This window comes from Ursus americanus, chromosome 17, assembly GCF_024610735.1.
Source record: "Ursus americanus isolate L20-20 chromosome 17, mUrsAme1.1.p, whole genome shotgun sequence".
NCBI lineage: Eukaryota > Metazoa > Chordata > Mammalia > Carnivora > Ursidae > Ursus > Ursus americanus.
Window position 1 is genome coordinate 26,285,477 of NC_142143.1, and position 21,200 is coordinate 26,306,676.

Sequence of the window (21,200 nt, forward strand, 5' to 3'; positions counted from 1 at the left end):
ATAAGGTGTGGAAATCTCTAGCTATGCAAAATTTCTATTTAGTAGAGTTGCTGAGGGACTCAATGTGAGCAACTTTATGGCCTCTAGTTGCCTCTTCTAGCTTTTAGCATCTTTGAAACCAGCTGGAGAGAGAGAGAATAGAAAATTGTGCTTACTGTGTAAATAGTTAATAATGCTATCAATTTCTACCTCATTGCCATATAATGGAGATAGGAATCTCATTATCCAGAGACATGCAAATGTGGCAATTCTAGTCTTTACATACAGCCTCTGAATCACCATGCCACTCACACTATGTAATTGCTCTGTGAACCTGAGTTCACATAAAAAATGTCACCCTAATCACCGCCAGTCATGGCACCACTGAAGAAAGAACTAGAATAATAGGTATTTGAAAGGGGACATGCTGAGGATTGCACTGTTGCAAGGCAAAAACAGGTTGCCAAACACAATGGCCTCTGATTGGCTTTGCAGAGCAACTGGCTGGAAACTGACACAGCTGTCTCCCAAGTGGTGGCAAAGTTTGAAGGTGTCCCTGAGAGACCTGTCTTGAAATTGAACTAGTAAGATTAGAAATGATGTGGCCTTGAAGAATGCTGTCAGATCTGGCTTTCAACTATATTCACTTCCACTACACCAGAAATAGAGACTTAGGAGTTTCTTTGGCCTAGATATATGCTGTCCAATATGGCAGCCACTAGCCACATGGCTATTGAGCACTTGAAATATGGCCAGTGCAACTGAGATGAGCTGCGAATGTAAAATATATACTGGATTTCAAAACACTATAAAAAATGAATATAAAATATCTCAATAATTTTATATTGATTACATGTTAATATTTTGGATATATTGAGTTAAAATGTGTTATTCAAATTATTTTCTTTTGTTTCCTTTTACTTTTTTAATGTGACTACTTAGAAAATGTAAAGTTATATATATGGGCCACACTTTATTTCTCTTGGATGACATTAGCCTAGAGAAATCAGATGCTTGTTTACTCTAGTTGCTAAGATTCTACCTTGTTTTTCTTGCTGTCTTTACAAACTCAAGTTCCTTTAAAGATTCTTCACATTGATTCAAGGAGCCTGGTTCCTCATTACTATTTGGGTGCAGAGTTCCTCCTATCAACCTCTTCACTATTCTTCCTGGCACCTCTCTGACAGGCACCCCCGACCATACTCCCAGCGTGAACAGCCTGGGTAAAATATGTCCCTCTAGTTTCAAAGAAGGCACCGTTTCCAAGGACACCTATCTCAGTTCTAGATGGACTATGACTCATGGTGGTCATTGGAGTGTAAATCTGACACAGGTTTAACCTTTTGATGGGATTTGGTGTTTGTTTCAGAAAAACTATGGGGGTAAAAAACAGCAGCTTATCAAGGACAGTGTGTGGTATTAAGGAGAAGGAGGGGTTATAGTTTGACGTTAGAAGACAGATTCAAATCCCTGGTCAGCCACTCACTAGCTATGTATGATTTGGACAAATCACTGTATTTGAGCCTTAGTTTCTCTCTCTGTCAGGTACCTGTAAGATGAACTCAACAATGCTTACTTGGAGGATTGCTGACATATCAAATGAAATAATGTATAAGAAAATACTTGTCAATGTGAATCTCTGTTTATGGCGACCAATTTATGGCCAGAGGGGTAGATCCTGTGGGCAGATGGTTTTGTTTGGCCAGAAAAGTGTGTTTTATTTGAATCAGAGTGCCTGCAGAGAGATCCTGTCCAGTTTGTCACAGACTTTACCACTCTTGTTATCTTAATTCAGCTGATTTGTCTCACTTGCCTGGCTGCTGAAGATTGATGTGCTTGTGTACCTTACAAAATGGGAGGGGTAACACTTAGTAACACAACCATACCTGATGCTGGCTGACATGGTTCCTGTCCCTGGGACTTCATGGTAGGCATATAAGTTATACCATAACCAAGTCTGGATGAACAGATGTTTACCAAGCACCTGATTGCTGCTCTAAATTCCAGGGATAAAAATTAAGAGGGACAAATCAACTGTGGGTACAAACAAAAGGATGGGCAACTAACTCTGCCTTGGGAAAGGATATTTAAGAGGTGGGGTATAGGAGGAGGAAAAGTAACCTTTTTGAGGCAAGGCTGGGCCATCCGTAAGATTAGGCACTTGTCATACACTATCTCATCTACCCCTCAAAAAGCTCTCCGAGCTGAATATTGTTATCTTCATTTTGTAGATAAGGTCTGGTGTCTCATGCCGTCCAAGGTCATGTACATGGACAGAGCTAGGATTTGAATCTGGGTCCCTGAGAGGGGTCCCAAGGCCATGATGTATCCCCTCTGTTTCCCCATGAGATTAATGAAAGCATGATTCATAGCAAATGCTTCATTTCTGCTTGCTGGGCCTCTCAACCTACTTCCTACCCACTGCTTTCCTAGAGTGTTGTTTTTTTTTAACCCAAAATTCATTTATTTGTTAAAGTTACAATAACATTACTTTTAAATGCATACAAAATTACAAAATGATTTTTTAACAAAGATACTAGATATATTTATTGATGACATACAGATATGTCTAATAACTTTTGTTCTATTTTAAAGTCATCATGAGAGGCGCCTGGGTGGCTCAGTTGGTTGAGTGTCTGACTCTGGATTTTGGGTGGGGTCGTGATCTCATGGATTGTGGGCTGAAGCCCTGCGGCAGGCTATGCACTCAGTGGAGAGTGCTTCAGGATTCCTCTCTCCCTCTGCCCCTTGCCCAGTGCATGTGCCCATGCACTCTGTCTAAAATAAATAAATGAATCTTAAAAAAAAAGTCATCATGAAACCAAAAGTGTACATCAGTGAGGCTCTCTTCCACTGGTGTATGTGTTTTAATTGGTCACATGTGAGAGTCTGTTCCATTTTGGTGATTGGCTAGAATCCAAGGTTGTTTGGAAGATGGTACTTGGAGTTCATAAGGCATCACTAACTTTTTAAAGAAATGGAACACAGGGGGCACCTGGGTGGCACAGCGGTTAAGCGTCTGCCTTCGGCTCAGGGCGTGATCCTCGCGTTCTGGGATCGAGCCCCACATCAGGCTCCTCCGCTATGAGCCTGCTTCTTCCTCTCCCACTTCCCCTGCCTGTGTTCCCTCTCTCGCTGGCTGTCTCTATCTCTGTCAAATAAATAAATAAAATCTTAAAAAAAAAAAAAAAAGAAATGGAACACAAATGTCAAAGAGAGGCATGGAAATGTCCAGTGCTAAATCCATCTTCCTGTGCTTGTTCACCTCCTAAGGTGATTGTGTCCTTGGTATCCTGTCCTATCTTTCCTTCAGCCTGAAGGGGATGTTTATGGCCTGTGGACGTTTGTTACCAGGGCATCTGAACGGCCTGCGGTGAACTCTGATCCCAGCAGTGACCAAGGCTGTTTGATTATAAAAGTTGGGGAGTTCTGGTTCTTGACTGTAGTAGCCTTTAGCATTGATTCCCTAGTGATAAACAACCCCCCCCCCCCCGCCTCCAAATCCGGTAAGTTGTCTTGTCCCCTTTCCATTGCTATCCCAGTTAAAAGGCCTTTGTCTCACCCCTTTACCCCAGACTGCCTTGGGATTGGCCCTTTAAGTGGGCAAAGGTCATGGTCAGAGAGTTGCAACTGAGCATGCCCAGGGCAATGGCCTTGTTTTGGGCTTACAGTGCACCATGAGACAGCAGCCTTCGTCAGCTTGTATTTGACTTTCTTCTGCTACGGTGGGGGTAAAGGTCACTGTGGGCTCATTCAGAGCCCAGGGTCTAGAAGCTGACACACCTAGGTTTGAATCTCTACCAGGCCAAGTTCCGGGTGGGTCACCTCGGGCAAGTTGACTTAACCCTTAGCCAGCTGAGCTGTTTCCTCATGTATGGAACTATGTAGTAACAACAAAGCTCTTGTGAGATTTTAATAACAACAAGCACTTCTCTTGCTCTTACTAAGTGTTAGGCACTGTTTTGAGTGTTTTACATTTTTAAGTTAATGAATCCTACGACAGCCCTATGAGTACAGCCCTGGTACAGTTATCATCCGCATTTTACAGATGAGAAAACCAAGACATGGAGAGGTTAAGAAATTTTCCCAGTGTTTCAGAGCTAGTAAATGCAGACCTAAGATATCAAAGCAGTGTGAGTCGAGTCTGTTCCTAAGGGCTAGGCTATGCATAAATATTTAAAATATGCAAATTTGGAACATGGTAGATCTTCAAGAAATTCTATTAATCCAATTATTATTTTAAATGGTCCTGGATTCATGGTTTCCATGATCCACTTCAGAAGTCGAGTGAAACTTGAGGCATTTTTGTGAGATTATGACTTTTTTTTCATAGTTCTGAGCTTGCATGAGAGTATTGTGTCTGAATTCAGTTCTTCTGTCTTTTTACTGTAACTTGTTAAGTCTCAATATTTTCATCACATTTTGCAGTTTACATTTTTTCCCCCAGTTTACATTTTACATTGTACTTACTGATGCATACTAGCATCTTCTCATAGGCTTCTTATAAGCTAAGGTGAGTTAGTATGAGTACTTAGACACGTGCTTGATACTGAATATGTGCTCTATCAAAAAAGGATATATGAAGGGTCCTGAAGGTATGAATATGATTTCACCTGATCCTCCACTTTGATCTTTCCTGTGGGAATGCATCTGTTCCTGTGGCACATAGGACCAGTCTAGACAGCTTACAGTTGTTGTATACTGTGTTGCCAACTGCCGAGTCAGGAGCTCCTTGGGGCTGGAGTCTGGCTTGATGTATATCTAATGGTCAAGGCCCACCACTTTGGTACACTGAAAAGAAGCATGAACTTGGCAAGAAACTGAATTACATTTCTTTGTGCCAAATTCCAGTAGGGAACAGGCAGAAAAGAAACAAGAGGAACATGTCCTCATTTCCCAAACTTGCTATTCTATCGCTAAGGTCCTTGATTTCAATGATTTCATGACACAAGGAGTTAATAAGACCCTTCAGGTGGCCTAACTGTTAATCTAACATCACCTTACTCAAATTGTCAAACATGGGAATTATGTCACATTACATGGAAAATAGGGTTGAGGGACTATAGGTATAATAAGGACAATATTGGCTCATATTGTTTCTGCAACTATAAAGATTCTCTGCACATAATTTCTTTGTATGTATATATATTTATACATTACATATAATATATATTGAGATTCCCCTGTGTATTAAGCATTGTTTTAAAAGCTTTACGTGTATTAACTCACTTAATCCTCATGATAGCCCTACAAGGTAGATACTTTTGTGATCCCTATTTTAGGGTTAAGGATACTTTGGCATAGAGAGGTTGGGCAGGCTGCTCAAGGACACACAGCTGGTATATGGTGGAGGCAGGATTTGAAGGCAGGAGTCTGGCTCTGATATCTTACACATCACACTTAACAGCCGATTCCTTATTTTGATGAAGTCTTTCACTTTCTAATATGTAGTTAACATAGAAAACATTATATCAGTTATTAAATAAACACATAACAGAGATTTCAGAAATCCCTCTGAGAGAGCTCTTCTGGGTGGTCAGCAACTATTTTCCTCCTGTGAACTTCCTCTTTAATGGCAAAGGGCTGGGAGGAACTTGACTTCCCAGGTAAAAGTGACACAGTTCACTACTTTAATTAAGTGGACTTTACCAGAGGTAGCACACTTCCAAATAGTCCATCAGAGAGATCTCCCTTCCTCTGCCACTCCCATATCTGCCCCAAGGACGCAGCCTGGGAACTGAATCACGTGCAAGACTGACATTTCCACTCTCCCCTTGTCTTGGTCAAGGGCTGCTATAACAAAATACCATAGACTGGGTGGCTTAAGGGACTGGCATTTATTTATCACGGTTCTGGAGGTTGGGAAGTTTACGATCAGGGTGCCAGCAGATTCAGTTCTTGACAGGACCTCCCCTCTGTCTTGTGATGGCTGCCTTTTCACTGTGTGCTCACCTGACCTCTCCTGTGTGCTCAAGAAGGAGAGAGCTCCTCTTCTTATAAGGGCGCTACATCCCATCATGATGGCCCACTCTCATGACTTCATCTAAACCTGTATTCCCAACGGCCTCCTCTTCAGATATCTTCACTTTGGTTAGGGCTTCAATATATGAATGTTGGGGGACACAAACATTCAGTCCATAACCCCTATCTTCCCTACAGACCACTTGACCTAGAGCTATTGATTCCAGTGCAAAGTGAGGCACTGAGTAGATAGTAAGTACTTGTTGAACTGGAAGGAGTTGAATGATCCACTGGTATTGTAAAGTCCCTGAGGATTTGGGCTTTCCTTTCTACCCAGAAGAGGGACTGCAGAATATAGCGAAATGCCCAAGAGGAGTAGTGGTGGGGGTCAGAGTCACCTTTGCAGTGTCTGGTGAAACAACTTCTCTTTAGGACAAATAGAAGAAAGAGAAGGGTGCCAGAGTGAGGAAGCCCCAGGTCTGCATCTTGGTGCTGCCACGGAGAGGCTGTGTGGCCTGGGTCTTCTGTAACCCTCATCCTTGCTCTTTTGTAAGGGGGGATGATACCAATCTCATGGATGTGCTGGGAAAGCGTGGTGGAGAAGCATGTATAAATCAGTAGCACAACTCCTGGCTCAGAGGCACCAGAAAAGGTTTCCTGTTATTCAATTAACTCTTTATGCCAAATGAAGCTTTCATAAGGCGGTGGGCAACCAAGAGAGCAGATACGGGAATGCCATGTACACATGAGTCACAGACTCCCAGAATCTGAAAAGGAATATGTCATGGGAACCAAATTAAGTGTTTACCTGGGAGGCCACCCACAAAGTCTGAGGTTACCTATTAGACTAATGATGAGTTCTTGGGTGTCTCTTGTGGGGAGGGAATGAGAGAAATGAAGAAAACCCACTACAGGTGAAATGTATGTGTAGCCCTTGTAGCTCTCAAAACCCCTATCCCTCAGAAAATTTAAAGGAACTGGGAGCAGCGGGTAAAGGAAAACAGCTTATGGAAAAAGGCAGACTAGACACTGTATGCAAGGAAAAGGGGGGAGTAATACTAAGCAAGCATTCAGAAGTAAGGGAAACTTGATTCATTAAAATTGGAGCAAAACTTACCCACCTGGTTAGCTTTGTGAGACAAGTTTCCAGACCCTTGTGTCCCCCGGCTCCCATCCTTCACTTACCCGGGGTGGTCTAGCTACCTTCCTCTACCACTAGCTTTGACATTGGGTTAGCTGCTCACTCTCTCTGCTCATCTCCATTCTCATCAGAAAGCCCAGCTCTTAAACACAGATTACCAGGAACCAAAGGGTAATGAGTGTTTAGAAAAAGCTGTTGATTCCCCTTCTGTAAGAGTAGTGTCTAAGAACATAGGCTCCATGATCATACTCATCTGGGTTTGTGTCCAGGCTTCACTGATTTTTTATTATGTGATCTTGGATATGTTTCTTAACCCCCAAGAGCCTCAATTTCCTTATCTGTAAAGTGGGCATTATTAATAGTACCTGCTTCTTATGGATGAGTGAATTAAATTACATAATAGAAGTGAAACACAACAGCTCTTGGAAATAATGAACACTTAGCAGAGACTAGCCATTATCATTCTTAGTAGTGATATTTTTATACACTGGGAAAAAGCCAATTATCTTTCATTCTGTTTCCTTGCTGATCATGATGGTTGGGGGTTAGTAGAGAGAACAAGACCAACAGATGGCTCTGCCTTAATTGTGCAACATTGAGCAAGCCTGTAATCACTCTGAGCCAGACTTGCCTCCTCTCTAAAATAAGGACAATGGTCATGCTTCTGCTTACTAGACTATAAGAGTGCTGGGAGGTGCTCAAGAGACAATGCCATTGGGGCACCTGGGTGGCTCAGTCGGTTGAGCATCTGCCTCCAGCTCATGTCATGATCTCAGGGTCCTGGGATCGAGTCTCACATTGGGCTCCCTGCTCAGTGGAGAGACTGCTTCTCTGCCTCCTTAGCCCCCCTCCCACCCCACCTCAAATAAATAAATAAAATCTTTAAAAAAGAGAGAGAGAATGCCATCAAAGTGCTCAGCAAGGCAACACTGGGAGGGGAGATGTAAGATAATATCCATAATTGCATGGCAATGCTAGAGTGGTTCTCCATGTGTAGTCCACAGCACCCCCTCTTAGAAATGCAAATTCTCAGGGTCACCCCAGGCCTTGTAGACCAGAAACTCTGGGGGTGGTGCAGGTGATCTGTGTTTACTCAGCAGTCCAGGTGATTCTGCTGCATCATTCCATTTGGGAATCACTGCATTACCGTTCTCCAGAGAAGGGAAGAGATGAGATGACCAAAAGAAGCTAACTTTTTACCGAGTAATTCTTAACTTTGGAAGATATTTGTAAATCATCTTTCCCCTCTCTCTTCTCATGCAGAAGGATATTCAAATCTATTTTTTATTTAGCCAATGTTGTGGGCTAAATTGTGTTCCACCAGAATTCATATGTTGAAGTCCTAACCTCAGTATCTCAGGATGTGACTGTATTTAAAGAGGTAATAAGGTAAAATGAGATCATATGGGTAGGCCCTAATTATCATGACAGGTGTCCTTGTGAGAAGAAGAAATTTGGATATAGAGAAGCACAGAGGGAAGACCATGTAAAGACACGGGGAAGATGGCCATCTATAAGTGACAGAGAGAGGCCTCCAAAGAAACCAGTCCTGCCTACACCTTGATCTTTGATGTCTAGCCTCCAGAATTGTGAGATGATACATTTCTGTTGTTTAAGCCACCCAATCTGCATTATTATGGCAGTCCCAGCAGACCAGTATGGCCAAGACGGGGCACTAAGCAAACTAGAGAGTGAGGTTTGCATTGTTGGGGCTGGCAGCTGCAGGCAAGGAGGTGAGTTCAGCTCTGGGGGTGACTCCTTTGGGACTGCAAGTGGAAAGCCATTTTTTTTTTTTAAAGATTTTATTTACTTATTCGACAGAGATAGAGACAGCCAGCGAGAGAGGGAACACAAGCAGGGGGAGTGGGAGAGGAAGAAGCAGGCTCATAGCAGAAGAGCCTGATGTGGGGCTCGATCCCAGATCGCCAGGATCACGCCCTGAGCCGAAGGCAGACGCTTAACCGCTGTGCCACCCAGGCGGCCCGGAAAGCCATTTTTAGATGCCTCTTTTGATGGAAACAAAATAGGTGGGGCAATTGCTCACTTTAAAAAGAATTCTTCACTTTACAAGTGACTCACTTGTCATGAGAGAGAGAGATTAGAAGCGATGATAAAAAACACTATGGATCAGTGTTTTTGGATCAGAATGAAAGTCAGTGGAAAAATATTATTTGTTCTACAAACATTGTGTTCACATATAACCTTTCAGGAATGTGTTTACCTCAGGAAGGCAGACACCTGGGTCTATGTGCAAGGGATCAGATAGAGCCTCTGGAAGAAATTGGTTGGAAGGGCCAGAAGAACCTGGTCAACCCACAGACCAGGGGGCAAGAATATTACACTCACACCTAAAGAAAAAAGAAATGCAGGACCCTGATGATGACTTGATTATTTACTAAGTGGGTTTACTCCCCCTACCTTTGAGTTTCACCTGCATTTTTATCTTTTTTCTTTTTTTCTTTCTTTCTTTTCTTCTTCTTCTTCTTCTTTTTTTTTTTTTTTAAAGTTTTCCCTGGAGATGTAGACTTAGCAGTGTGGTCAGGTTAATTAACCTGGGGCTGGGTGAATAGATGAGGTCAAGGAATTTGAGAAAACACCTTAAATAGGTTCTTCCATCTAGCCACCTTCTCTAGCGTGTGACCATTGATGTCACATCAGATAGAGAGATGTACATACAGAACTTGCTTTCCCCACAGCTTTCTCTGAAGTCATTGTCCTGGGGTTGACATTTGACAGGTCAACATTTTATCTGTCCACTTCTGGAAACTGCTTGTGAGAAGCAAGCCCTCCTCCTTTCTCCCTGCTCTTCACCCTTCAAATTTACACTATATGTATTTTATTTTATTTTATTTTATTTTATTTTATTTTATTTTAAAGATTTTATTTATTTGACAGAGAGAGAGAGAGCACAGGCAGGGGGAGCAGGGGATAGAGAAGCAGGCTCCCCACTGAGCAGGGAGCCTGATGTAGGGCTCGATCCCAGGACCCCAGGATCACACCCTGAGCTGGAGGCAGACGCTTAACTGACTGAGCCACCCAAGTGCCCCACTGAATATATTTTAAAATGTCATTTAAAATGATCATACCATAAATGAATAGAAGGCTGAGTCTGTTCTTTTAAATGAAGAGACACATGGTTTCTTAACATTCAGTATGAGATACAGAAGTTCTTCCAGGTCCTAACAATTTCTTTCTCCCATTGGATAATCCTTCTGGGGAGTCTCTGCATGCACAAAGCATGAAGACTGCATGATAAAACAACAATTTGACCTTTGAGCTCTGCAGAAAGGACATACCCAATAATAGACCATTTGTGTGTCATAAAGATTTCCATATGGGGTGCCTGGGTGGTTAAGCGTCCAACTCTTGATTTTGACTCAGGTCGTGATCTCAGGGTTGTGAGACTGGATCCTGTGTTGGGCTCTACGCTGGGTGTGGATCCAGCTTGGGATTCTCTTTCCTCCCTCTCCCTCTGCCCCTCCCCCTGCTCACCCATGCACTCGTGCACTCTCTCTCTCAAAAAAGCAAAAAAAAAAAAAAAATAGATTTCCATATAAAATTTTTCTTCCTCTGTTCATTCCGTCCATTGGCAATCGTATAAAAACTAGTATGCAGGAGTCACATGGAGTAAGTGTAGTAGGTTCTCTTGTATGAAACGCATTTCACTTTGCAGTCATTGGCATTTGTGAAAGTATTGTCAAGTGCTGGCAAGGGGCAGAGAGAGTGGGTAACTTGCGTGAGATTCAGTGCTGGGCTGTTTTTAATTTGGGGCAGAGGGGAAGCTGGGATCAGTTTTGTGCTGAGTATAAGATGCTGCATGGTCTTGGTAGTGACATGAAATCTTACTCCTGGTAAGAAGTTCCATGGTTCCTGACTTTTTTTTCCTTTCTTTTTTTAATAGTCCATTCTGGAAGACTGGAAGACTAAATAGGAAGTAGTCTCTTGGGTGTACATAGACATTTCCCTGGAGAGAGTGAAAGAATATGTAGTTGCATGTGTGGCAGGCATGGGGTATGCTCCCAGTGCCCCATTTCAGGACTGCAGCTGGAGTGTGACTGGCTGACGGCTCCCACCTTTGTCCTCCTGCTCCCCTAACCCTGGTGAAGAAAGCCACATAGTTCAAGATCATGACCTTTTCCTGGAAGCAGCTAAAATCCGATGACTGGCTGATGTGGGGGTAGAAAGTTTCAGCCTTATTTTGGGACATCTCTGCAGGACCATCCCAGCTCTGCAGCTCCCAATGAGATTAGTTGAGGTCTTTGCTGTGACTGTACTGCAGCTCAGTTTCTCCTTTGCCTCATTTGGCAGCTTTGTTTCCACACAGGTGTCGATGCCTAGATCATTCCCCAGTAAACCTCTTGCATGTAATTCTCCATCTCTGATTCTGTTTTCTAGGAAGCCCAACCTGCCTGCAATACTTTCCCTTAAATATGGCTATTGTTTTATTTTTCATATGGATTATTATTAAGAGATAAATTCATATTTTCATTCCAGGAATTGATATGTATTGCTTTTCAGAGACTTTATTTGTATGGAAATTTTTCTGTGTATGCAAAGAGTGTATAAGAATTGAAAATGTTTTTGAAATCCATTGGAACAAAATAGCAGTGAGAAAGTGCAATTGGTTAACCCTGAAGTTTTGGTCATTGTGTTTGAATTGACTGCCAGTCACACACAGTGTGGCCATATGGCAGAGGTGAAAGTCTGAGGCCAGGGGCCCTGTTGAGAAAGGCCAAAGGTTCAACCTCCTTATTGTTTGGTCTGTTTTCCGTTGTTTCCTGGTCTCAACCTGTACTCTAACCTGGCCAGTCATAGTATAAAATGTTCTCTTGACCTGCCCTTGGAACAGGTGATAGGATGTGGATAGCCACTGCAAATCCGTCACCATGGTTGGAAAAACAATACTCAGCACCTGCCCTGCCACATATGGAAAGCAGAACATTTATCAAGAGCAACCCGGGAGAAGCCAGTTTGGAATTTTCCCCCAAAAGATAAGAGGCTAGGTTTCCACAATTTGTTTTTTTTTTTTCAAATTTAAAATACACACAATTTTGGCACAAAAATAAACACATAGATCGATGGAATAGAATAGAGAGCCCAGAAAAAACCCACACATACATGGTCAGTTAATCTAGGACAAGAATATACAATGGAGAAAAGACAGTCTTTTTCGAGAAGCAAGCCTTGCTCCTTTCTCCCTGCTCCTCACCCTCCGAGGGTTGCTCGGGTTGAAGGGTCTGCTCAGAGGAGGAAAAAAGGAAGAAGAAGGATGGATTGGTGCCAGTGTCAGATAATGACCCCTGGTCAGGTCCTGGGGAACTCCTGGAACATAAGGGGCAGTTTTATGAGGGGTGGAAAATGTGTACGTGTGTGTGGGTATGCAGTGTGTTGGGGGCCAGCAATGACGGAGAGGAAGAGCACTGTGGGTGCCATGAGGCAATTGTGTCTAGTGGACTGAACTGTGGCACATGTGAACAGAAATACTCTGGGAGGATTTTACAGGAGTTTGGAAGGCTGCAAGAGCAAATGCCAGTAGGAGCCAATGGAATTTGAGCAACAACTATTACAAGTTAACGTCTACTGACCATCTACTATGTCCAGGTACCATGCTAAATTCTACAGTCCTTAGCTCCATTAGTCCTCCAGCAACTTCTTAAGGAGGGTACTTTTACTCTTTTCTAACACATGAGGAAACTGGAATTTGAGGAGGTTAAATAACTTGCTCAAAAACTGGCTGAGCTACACATTGTTGCTCAATTTTGGGAAACTCTATTGGTTGTGTTTTCTTAATGGGAAGCACTTATATAAGTAGGTAAAATCTTGAGCTATGAAGACAAATTTGGGTTTCTGTCATATCTTTTATTTATTTGAGAGAGAGAGAACAAGCAGGGAGAGGGGCAGAAGGAGAGGGGAAAGTAGGCTTTCCACTGAGCAGGGAGCCTGACTTAGGGCTCAATCCCAGGACCCTGGGATCAGGACCTGAGCCAAAGGCAGGTGCTTAACCGACTGAGCCACCCAGGTGCCTCTGTCATATCTTTGCCAATATCTGGCTGTGTGGTCTTGGACATACTATACAACCTCTCTGAGCCTGACAGAGTTGTTGGAAGGATTAGAGATAATAGACACACAAAAAAATACTCACTTAATGGTAGTTATCTATCATTCAAGACCAAAGCCTAGCTAATGACTATGAGTTCATTGATGAATTAGGTGCTGTATACTCTTCAGGCAAAAGGAAAAAGTAAACTTCGACCATAGTCCATGACATAATAGATTAATTGCACAAACAAATCTTTTTTTTTTTTTCAGTATTCAGTTATTAACTCAATGTGATAGCTAATTGTATGTCAACTTGACTGGGCCACAGGGTGTCCAGATATTTGGTCAAACACTATTCTAGATGTTTCTGTGAGAGTGTTTTTGGATGAGTTAACATTTAAATTGGTAGGCCACTTTGCCCCTCTTACTGTCAGTGGCCTTCATCCAATCAGCTTAAGGCCTGAATAGAACCAAAAGACTGACCCTTTGAATAAGAAAGAATTCTTCCTGCCTGACTGCCTTTGGATGGGGTCATTAGCTTTTTCGTGCCTTCAGACTTGAACTGAAACATCAGCATTCCTGGGTCTTGGATCTGCTGGCCTTTTGACTTGCACTGGAACTATACCATTAGCTTTCCTGGGTCTCTAGCTCACCGAATCACTCTGCAGATCTTGGGGTTTATCCGCCTTGGCTGTGCCAATTCCTTATCAATCTCTTTCTCTCTCTCTCTCGCTCGATAGATAGATGTGTGTGTGTGATCTCCAAGCCAGAGATATAGAGTGAATGAAGCAGTCTGGTATCCTGTCCTCATATAGTTTATAGTTTACAGCCTAGACTAGTTGGAGAAGCCTTGGAGACCTTAGATATTTCATTGCAAATAATGAACAAAAATTGCAGTAAGTATCACAGAGAGAAAACAGAGCAGGGGCTGTGTGTGCATAAGGCAGGGCCCTCCCCCACTTTGGGCTTCTCTGAGGAAATAACAATGAGCTGTATAAGCTGAGACATCAGGGGTGAGTGGGCATGAATCTGGGAGCGGGAAAGGGAGCATGATGGGGAAGCATCCTGAGCAAAGGCAGCAGCATCGGTTTGTTCTAAGTGGAGAAGGTACCTTGTATATTCCGGAACTAAAAGGAGGTCTGCAGTGGAGCAAAGAGGGCAGGTTAAATGAATGAAGAACCCACTTATTCCCTCATCTGCTATCTTTTTTTGAAGAGATTGTAGAGAATTGCATAGAATTCTTCTTTTTTTAATTTTTTAAATATATTTTTTATTATATTATGTTAGTCACCATACAGTACATCCCTGGTTTTTGATGTAAAGTTCGATGATTCATTAGTTGCGTATAACACCCAGTGCACCATGCAATACGTGTCCTCCTTACTACCCACCACCAGCCTATCCCATTCCCCCACCCCCCTGAATTCTTTAAATGTTTGATAGAATTCTCCAGTAAAGCCATCCGAGCCTGGAGATTTCTTTTCAGCAGTTTAAAGTTATAAATACCATTTCTTTAATAGTTACAGGGCTAATCAAATGATTGATTTCATATTGGATGAGTTGCGGTAGTGTGTGCTTTTTGTAGGTTGGTCCGTCTCATCTAGGTCCTCAAATTGGTATGTGTAGAATTGTTCGTAACATTTTGTTATTATTTTGATGTCCACAGTGTCTGTAGCAATATCCCATTTTATTCCCGATATTGGTAATTTGGGTTTTTTTTTCTCATTTTATTCTTTGTCAGCATTGCTAGAGCTTTGTCAGTTGATCTTTTAAAGGAGCTGGCTTTTTGTTCCAGGGAAGTTTTTTTTTTTTTCTATTTTTGCTTTCCATTTTATTGATTCCTGTTCTTTTCTTTATTATTTCCTTCTGCTTTCTTTGTGTTTATTTTGCTTTAAAAAAAATGTCTTGAGGTGGGAGTTTAGGTGGTTGATTTGAGACTTTTCTTTTTTATTAATGTTAGCCTAAGTGCTACAGATTTGCCCTTGGCACTGCATTGGCTGTTTCCCACAAATTTTGATATACTGTATTTTCATTTTCATTCAGTTGAATGTATTTTTATTTATTTTTTTTAAAGATTTTATTTATTTATTTGACAGAGATAGAGACAGCCAACAAGAGAGGGAACACAGGCAGAGGGAGTGGGAGGGAAGAAGCAGGCTCATAGCGGAGGAGCCTGATGTGGGACTTGATCCCAGAACGCTGGGATCACGCCCTGAGCTGAAGGCAGACGCTTAACCGCTGTGCCACCCAGGCGCCCCTCATTCAGTTGAATGTATTTTAAAAACATTTCCCTTGAGACTTCTTTATGACTTATGGGGTCTTTGGAAATGTGTTGTTTGGTTCCCAAGTGTTTGGAGATTTTCCTGTTGTCTTTCTGTTGTTGGTTTCTTTTTTGATTGCATGTGGTTCAAGAGCACACTCTGTGTAATTTTAATTCTTTTACATTTGTCAAGGTAAGTTTTAGAACTCAGGATATGGTCTCTTTTAGTATATGTTCCATGCGTGTATTCTGCTATTGTTGGGTGGATTATAGTCAATTGGATTTTGCTGGCTAATAGCGTTATTGCATTCTTCTGTATCCTTGATGATTTTGTGCCTAGTTGTTCCATTAGTTGTTCAGAGAATAGGGTGTTGAAGTCTACAACTATAATTCTGTATTTGCCTATTCTTTCAGTTCTATCGGGTTTTCTTCTTTATTTGGTAACTCTGTTGCACACACATTTAGGATAATTATGTCTTCTTGGTGGATTGACCCTTTTATAATTATGTAATAATGTCTTTATCTCTGATCATTTTCTTTGCTCTGAAGTTTACATTATATGATATTAATATAGCCATTCCTATTTTCTTTTGATTAATGTTTGCATGTTTTTTCTTTTTCTTTTCCACCTACCCACATGATTGTATTTAAAATTAGTTTCTTGGGCGCCTGAGTGGCTCAGTTGGTTAAGTACCTGCCTTTGGCTCAGGGGCCTGGGATCAAGTCCCACATTGGGCTCCCTGCTCAGTGGGGATTCTGCTTCTCCCTCTACCCTGCTCGTGATTTCTCTCTCACTCTCTCTCTCAAATAAATAAATAAAGCCTTTAAAAAATGAAATTAATTTCTTATAGATAACATGTAGTTGGGTCATGCATTTTAATCTACTCAGCCAATCTGTCTTTTTAATTGATGTATTAGACCACTTACATTTATGCAATTATTGATGTGTTACAGCTTATGTCTGCCATTTTGGTTTTTGTTTTCCATTTGTTTTGTTTCCTCTCTGGTTGTTTGTTTGTTTATTTGTTTCTCTGTTTTCTTTTTCCCACCCTTCTATGAGTTATTGGACATTTTTTAAAATTTTGCTTTATTAATTTGAGTGAGTCTTTCTGTATAGCTTTTTTAGTGGTTACTCTAAGTATTACATTATATATACATAACTTATCACAGTCTACTGGTATTGACATTTTACCAGTTTAAGTAAAGTGTACTCCCCTTCTCTTCTTTTACCCTACCTGTTTACACAAGTGCCTGAAACAGTCTATCTACATACATTTATTTATTTTTAAATCCATCTACATACACTTAGAATCACATCAGACTTATTATTTTTGCTTCTATTATCAAACAATTGAGAAAACTCAAGGGAAGGATTGTATTTATTCATATTTTTATTTTTTTTGCCTTCCTTCCTTCCTTCCTTCCTTCCAGTTTACTTCTTTCATCATTTCCTTTCCATTTAGAGAACTTCCTTTAGCTGTTCTTTTAGGGTATGTCTGATGGTGACAAATTTTCTTAGTTTTCCTTCATTTGAGAAAGGATAAATTTTTCCTGCATTCTTGAAGGATATTTTCAACTGGATACAGAATTCTGGGTTGACAGAAAGATGTTGGGCTACTTCCTGACTGCCATGATTTCTGATGAGTAATCTGCTGTTGCTAGAATCATTATTTCCCCTATAGGTAACATGTCGTTTCTTTCTTTCTGCTTTCAAGATTTTTTTCTTTGTCTTCAGTTTTCAGTTGTTTGACTATGTGTCTTAGCAAGGTCCCTGGTGGTCTTTCTTCTTTCTTTCAGAGTTTGTTTTATATATAAGATCAAGAGTTTTTAGTTTTACTTAGCAGGAAGAATAGGGAAAAGCACATCTCCATCCTTCTGGAAGCAGAAGTTCCTAATGTATATCCAGATTATTTACTTGGTCTTTTTAATCCTGGCCAAAAAAAGAAATGGAAATAAATACAATGTTAGCTTTCGAAATTGAATCTAAATGGAGGACTGCTGAGTTTGGTTTTTTTGAGATATTATGCACCAATATTTTTTAGGAGTAAACCTCATGCCCTGGATTTTCTAGGGAAGTCTGGGTTTCAAACAATTTTATTGTTTGAAATAAAAGCATTCCATAAACTAAAGAAATGTGATTTTTCATGCGAATAAACTAAAAATGCGAGAAAAACTCCTATATCTGTTCCTATTTTTATTTTGGGAAGTGAGGTTACTTTATCTGGTCATGAGATACTAGTCAACCATAGGTGACTAACATTTATTATTCTGAGGCACTCTGGCTAAACATTTGAATGATAGTTGGTGAAAAATGACAACAACAATAATAAAAGTGAACATTTACAGAATATTTTACTATAAGCCAGGCTATGTGGTAAGTTTTTTATTCAGTGCCTCATGTTAAATTCACTACAGGCCTATTCAGAAAATAGTAAAATGTCCCCCAGTTTACAGATGAGTGAACATGGGCTTAAAGAGGTTAAGTAGCTTGCTTAAGGCAATATGTCAGCAAATAGGGGGAGCTGATTCTCTCTGACCCCAAAGCCCATGCTGTAGACTAGCACCAGTGGATAGAAATAATGTGAACCACACATATAATTTAAAATGTTCCAGTAGGGGTGCCTGGGTAGTGCAGTTGGTTACATGTCTGACTCTTGGTTTCAGCTCAGGTCATGATCTCAGGGTCCTGGCATTGAGCCCCACGTCAGGCTCCATAATCAGTGGGGAGTCTGCTTAAGATTCTCTCTCCCTCTCCCTTTGTCCCTCCTGCTCATGCTCTCTCTCTCTCTCTAAATAAATAAATCTTTAAAAAATGTTCTAGTAGCCACATTAAAAAGTAAAAGAAACATGTGAAATTATTTTTAAAAATATAAATTATTGAGCCCATTATAACCAAAATATTATCATTTCAATATGAATCAACATAAAAAAGTATTAATGAACAAAATTATTAATGAGACATTTCACGTTTTTGTACTAAATCTTCAAAATCTGGAATACATTTAACATCTACAGCACATCTCATTTTGGAGACTGAGTTTTCATTGGAAATACTTGTTGTGCATTTAGATTTCAAATAATTCACAGTTGAAAAAAATAGATTCAGCTACCCAGGTTGTTCCAGACATACTCAGAAATTCATCAACAGCTAAATTCAGTGTAAGTTTTAAAGTTAAATAAATTGAAATAAAATGCAATTGAAAGTTTTATTTCTTGGTCACCATAGCCATATTTCAAGTGCTCAGTAGTCACGAACGAGCTCTTTAGATCGCTCCATTACCCTGTCTGAATTCAGCTTTCCTTTGAGGGCTGAATCTCTGGGAGAAAAAAACCCTTATACCATAGCCAGAAGGAGGGAGAAAATTCATGGAAACAAAAGGAAGGATCAGTCAAAGGCTGAGAGAAAACACCTTTCTTTTGGCTGCTGCTGAAGTTATAGTAAGTTCTAGAGTCTTAGGTAACTCGGAAAGGAAGTAAAAGTGTTTTCTTCCATTTCTGAGAATGTGTCACATGCGTATTCTATTAAACCTGGCTTTTCAAAGAAAGTTATACATCTTGATGTATGAAGGATTAAAGCCAAATGAAAATAGCATGGAGCTTCTAACAGAGAAGCTCATCAGCTGTGCACGTCCACGAAGTCATGAGCTGTGTCCCTGTGGTGCTTAGTCGTGTAGTAAGGGGTTCAAGTCAAAGCTGAACCCTCCACCACAAACCTGGAATGGAAAAGATCTCAGATTTTTTTTCCTTATTGTAGTTGTTTGTGGAAGTCTCTTGGTTCTGAAACATCCTGAAGTGGCAGAAATTATACCTTGGTGCCAAGCTCTAGTTCCTTATTTATTTATAAAAAATTTTTCTTTCTGACATTTTTAGACTCAAATCCATTTCATAGGACTGTATAATTTCATGAACCCTCTCAGGAATTAAAAAAAAATCATTGTGTTACTTTTACGAAGTAACTAGAAAGAGTAATTTTAAGCTAAAAAATCAATTTTAGAGGTATATTATTAAAGATTTTATTGAAATATATTTTAATATGTTCTTAATATTTATAATACATATAAAGACCGGTTTTATCTTTTTTCTACTTAACAAATGACAGATGCTATTTAATTTCTCTAAATAAATTATATAAAGAAGTATCACTTGACAAATGAATATAAAATAACATATCTTGTTTGCTTTGGAGACCAGATGTATTAAAATGTAGATTGAGATTTGACTGTGCTAAATCACCAGCAATAATACTATTCAATCTGATGGTTGGAATTCTCACATTTTGTGTGCCTAAAAAAATAAAATCATCACTTTACAGTTATCCATCCTTAACCATAGATTTCCTTTATGTGGTTTCAGTTACCCATGGTCAACTGTGGTCCAGAAAGCAGATGATCCTCCTTCTCATGTATTGTCAGAAGGTCAGTAGTAGCTTAACACTATGTCACAATGCTTATGTCATTCCCCTCACTTCATCTCATCATGTAGGCAGTTTATCATCTCATGTCATCTCAAGGAGAAGGGTGAGTATAGTACAATAAGATATTTTGCAGGAGAGAGATCACATTCACATAACTTTATTATAATATATTGTTTTAATTGTTTTATTATTAGTTATTGTTGTTAATCTCTTACTGTGACTAGTTTATAAAATAGACTTCATGATAGGTATAGATGTATAGGGAAAAACATGGCATACATAGGATACTACCCGTGGTTTCAGTCATACACTGGGGGTCTTGAATATGTTCTTTGCGGATAAGGGCAGCAGGGGGTCTACTGTAATTCGATTATTTTTTTGAGTTCCGTTTCTATAAGAAGAGATAGAGCGAGGGCTCTGGGCCCTCTTTAAAGGGCAAATACATGTATTTGAGGTTGAGGAAGTGGGATTTGGAGCCAGACATTCTGAGTTTGAGTCTGACTCTGCCACTTACCAGCTTGAGAACTTTGGGAAGTTATTTAAACTCTCTGTGTCTTGTTTTCCTTCTCTACCTCCTGGGGCTGTTGTGAGGATTAAGTGAGTTCACATATGTAGGGAGTTTAGAACATCTCTTGGCTCGTGAGAAAGTCTCAATAAATGTTTATTTAGTTTTTATTATGTTAATGTTCATTAATTCAAATGGTTTATTTCCACCTGGATGTTCCACTCGATGTGTCTAAAGTCAAACTTACCAGTTTCTCTTCTACACTTGTTCTTCATGCGCTTTCTATAAAAATCAGTGCTACTATCAAGCACCTTAGCACCCTAAAAGCCCATGATTCAAGTTTTCTTCTACTTACTCTCCTCATCTAACCATTTGCCAAATGCTCTCTTTTAGCTCTGATTTCAAGTCATTTGCTCTTCTCCCTTTTTAGGACCATTGCCTATTAGCTAATCTTTCTGTTTCATTTCTTGTTCCCCCTACATTAATTTTCCATACAGCATAGCACCTAGTTACAACCTAAGTGTGAGTAAAGTTCTCTCCCACTGGTACTTCTCCACTACCTACCAAGGTAAACCTAAGTTTTTTAGCATAGAATGAATATGAGGTCTTCTGTGATCTATTTCTGCCTACTTCTTATTCATTCATTCAACAAATATTTACTGAGAACTTACTACATATTCACCTAAAACCTTGCCATATCTGCCTGACACTTTTGTTGAACACCATGCTTCTTGAAATTTCTTGTACTCGTATGCTGTTTCTTATCTCTCTGGGATGGCTTTCAAGTTATATTTCACTTGGAATGCCCTTTCTCAAAGTCATTGAGTGTCTGAGCCAAGGCTCAGATTCATGTTTCCTGGCTCCTCCGCCAGTTTTTTCTGTCTGTCACACCACAGTTCAG

General features: G+C 40.3%; 1 protein-coding gene across 1 annotated transcript in view; it reads left to right on the forward strand.

The window, feature by feature from the left end:
- LOC148108651 (uncharacterized) overlaps positions 1-21,200 on the forward strand; it is a 99,533-nt gene that overhangs the window by 54,093 nt on the left and 24,240 nt on the right. The window contains exon 2 of the mRNA XM_087868862.1: positions 19,734-19,795. Coding sequence (XP_087724988.1) covers positions 19,734-19,795 — 62 coding nt within the window. The remainder of the gene's footprint in view (positions 1-19,733; positions 19,796-21,200) is intronic.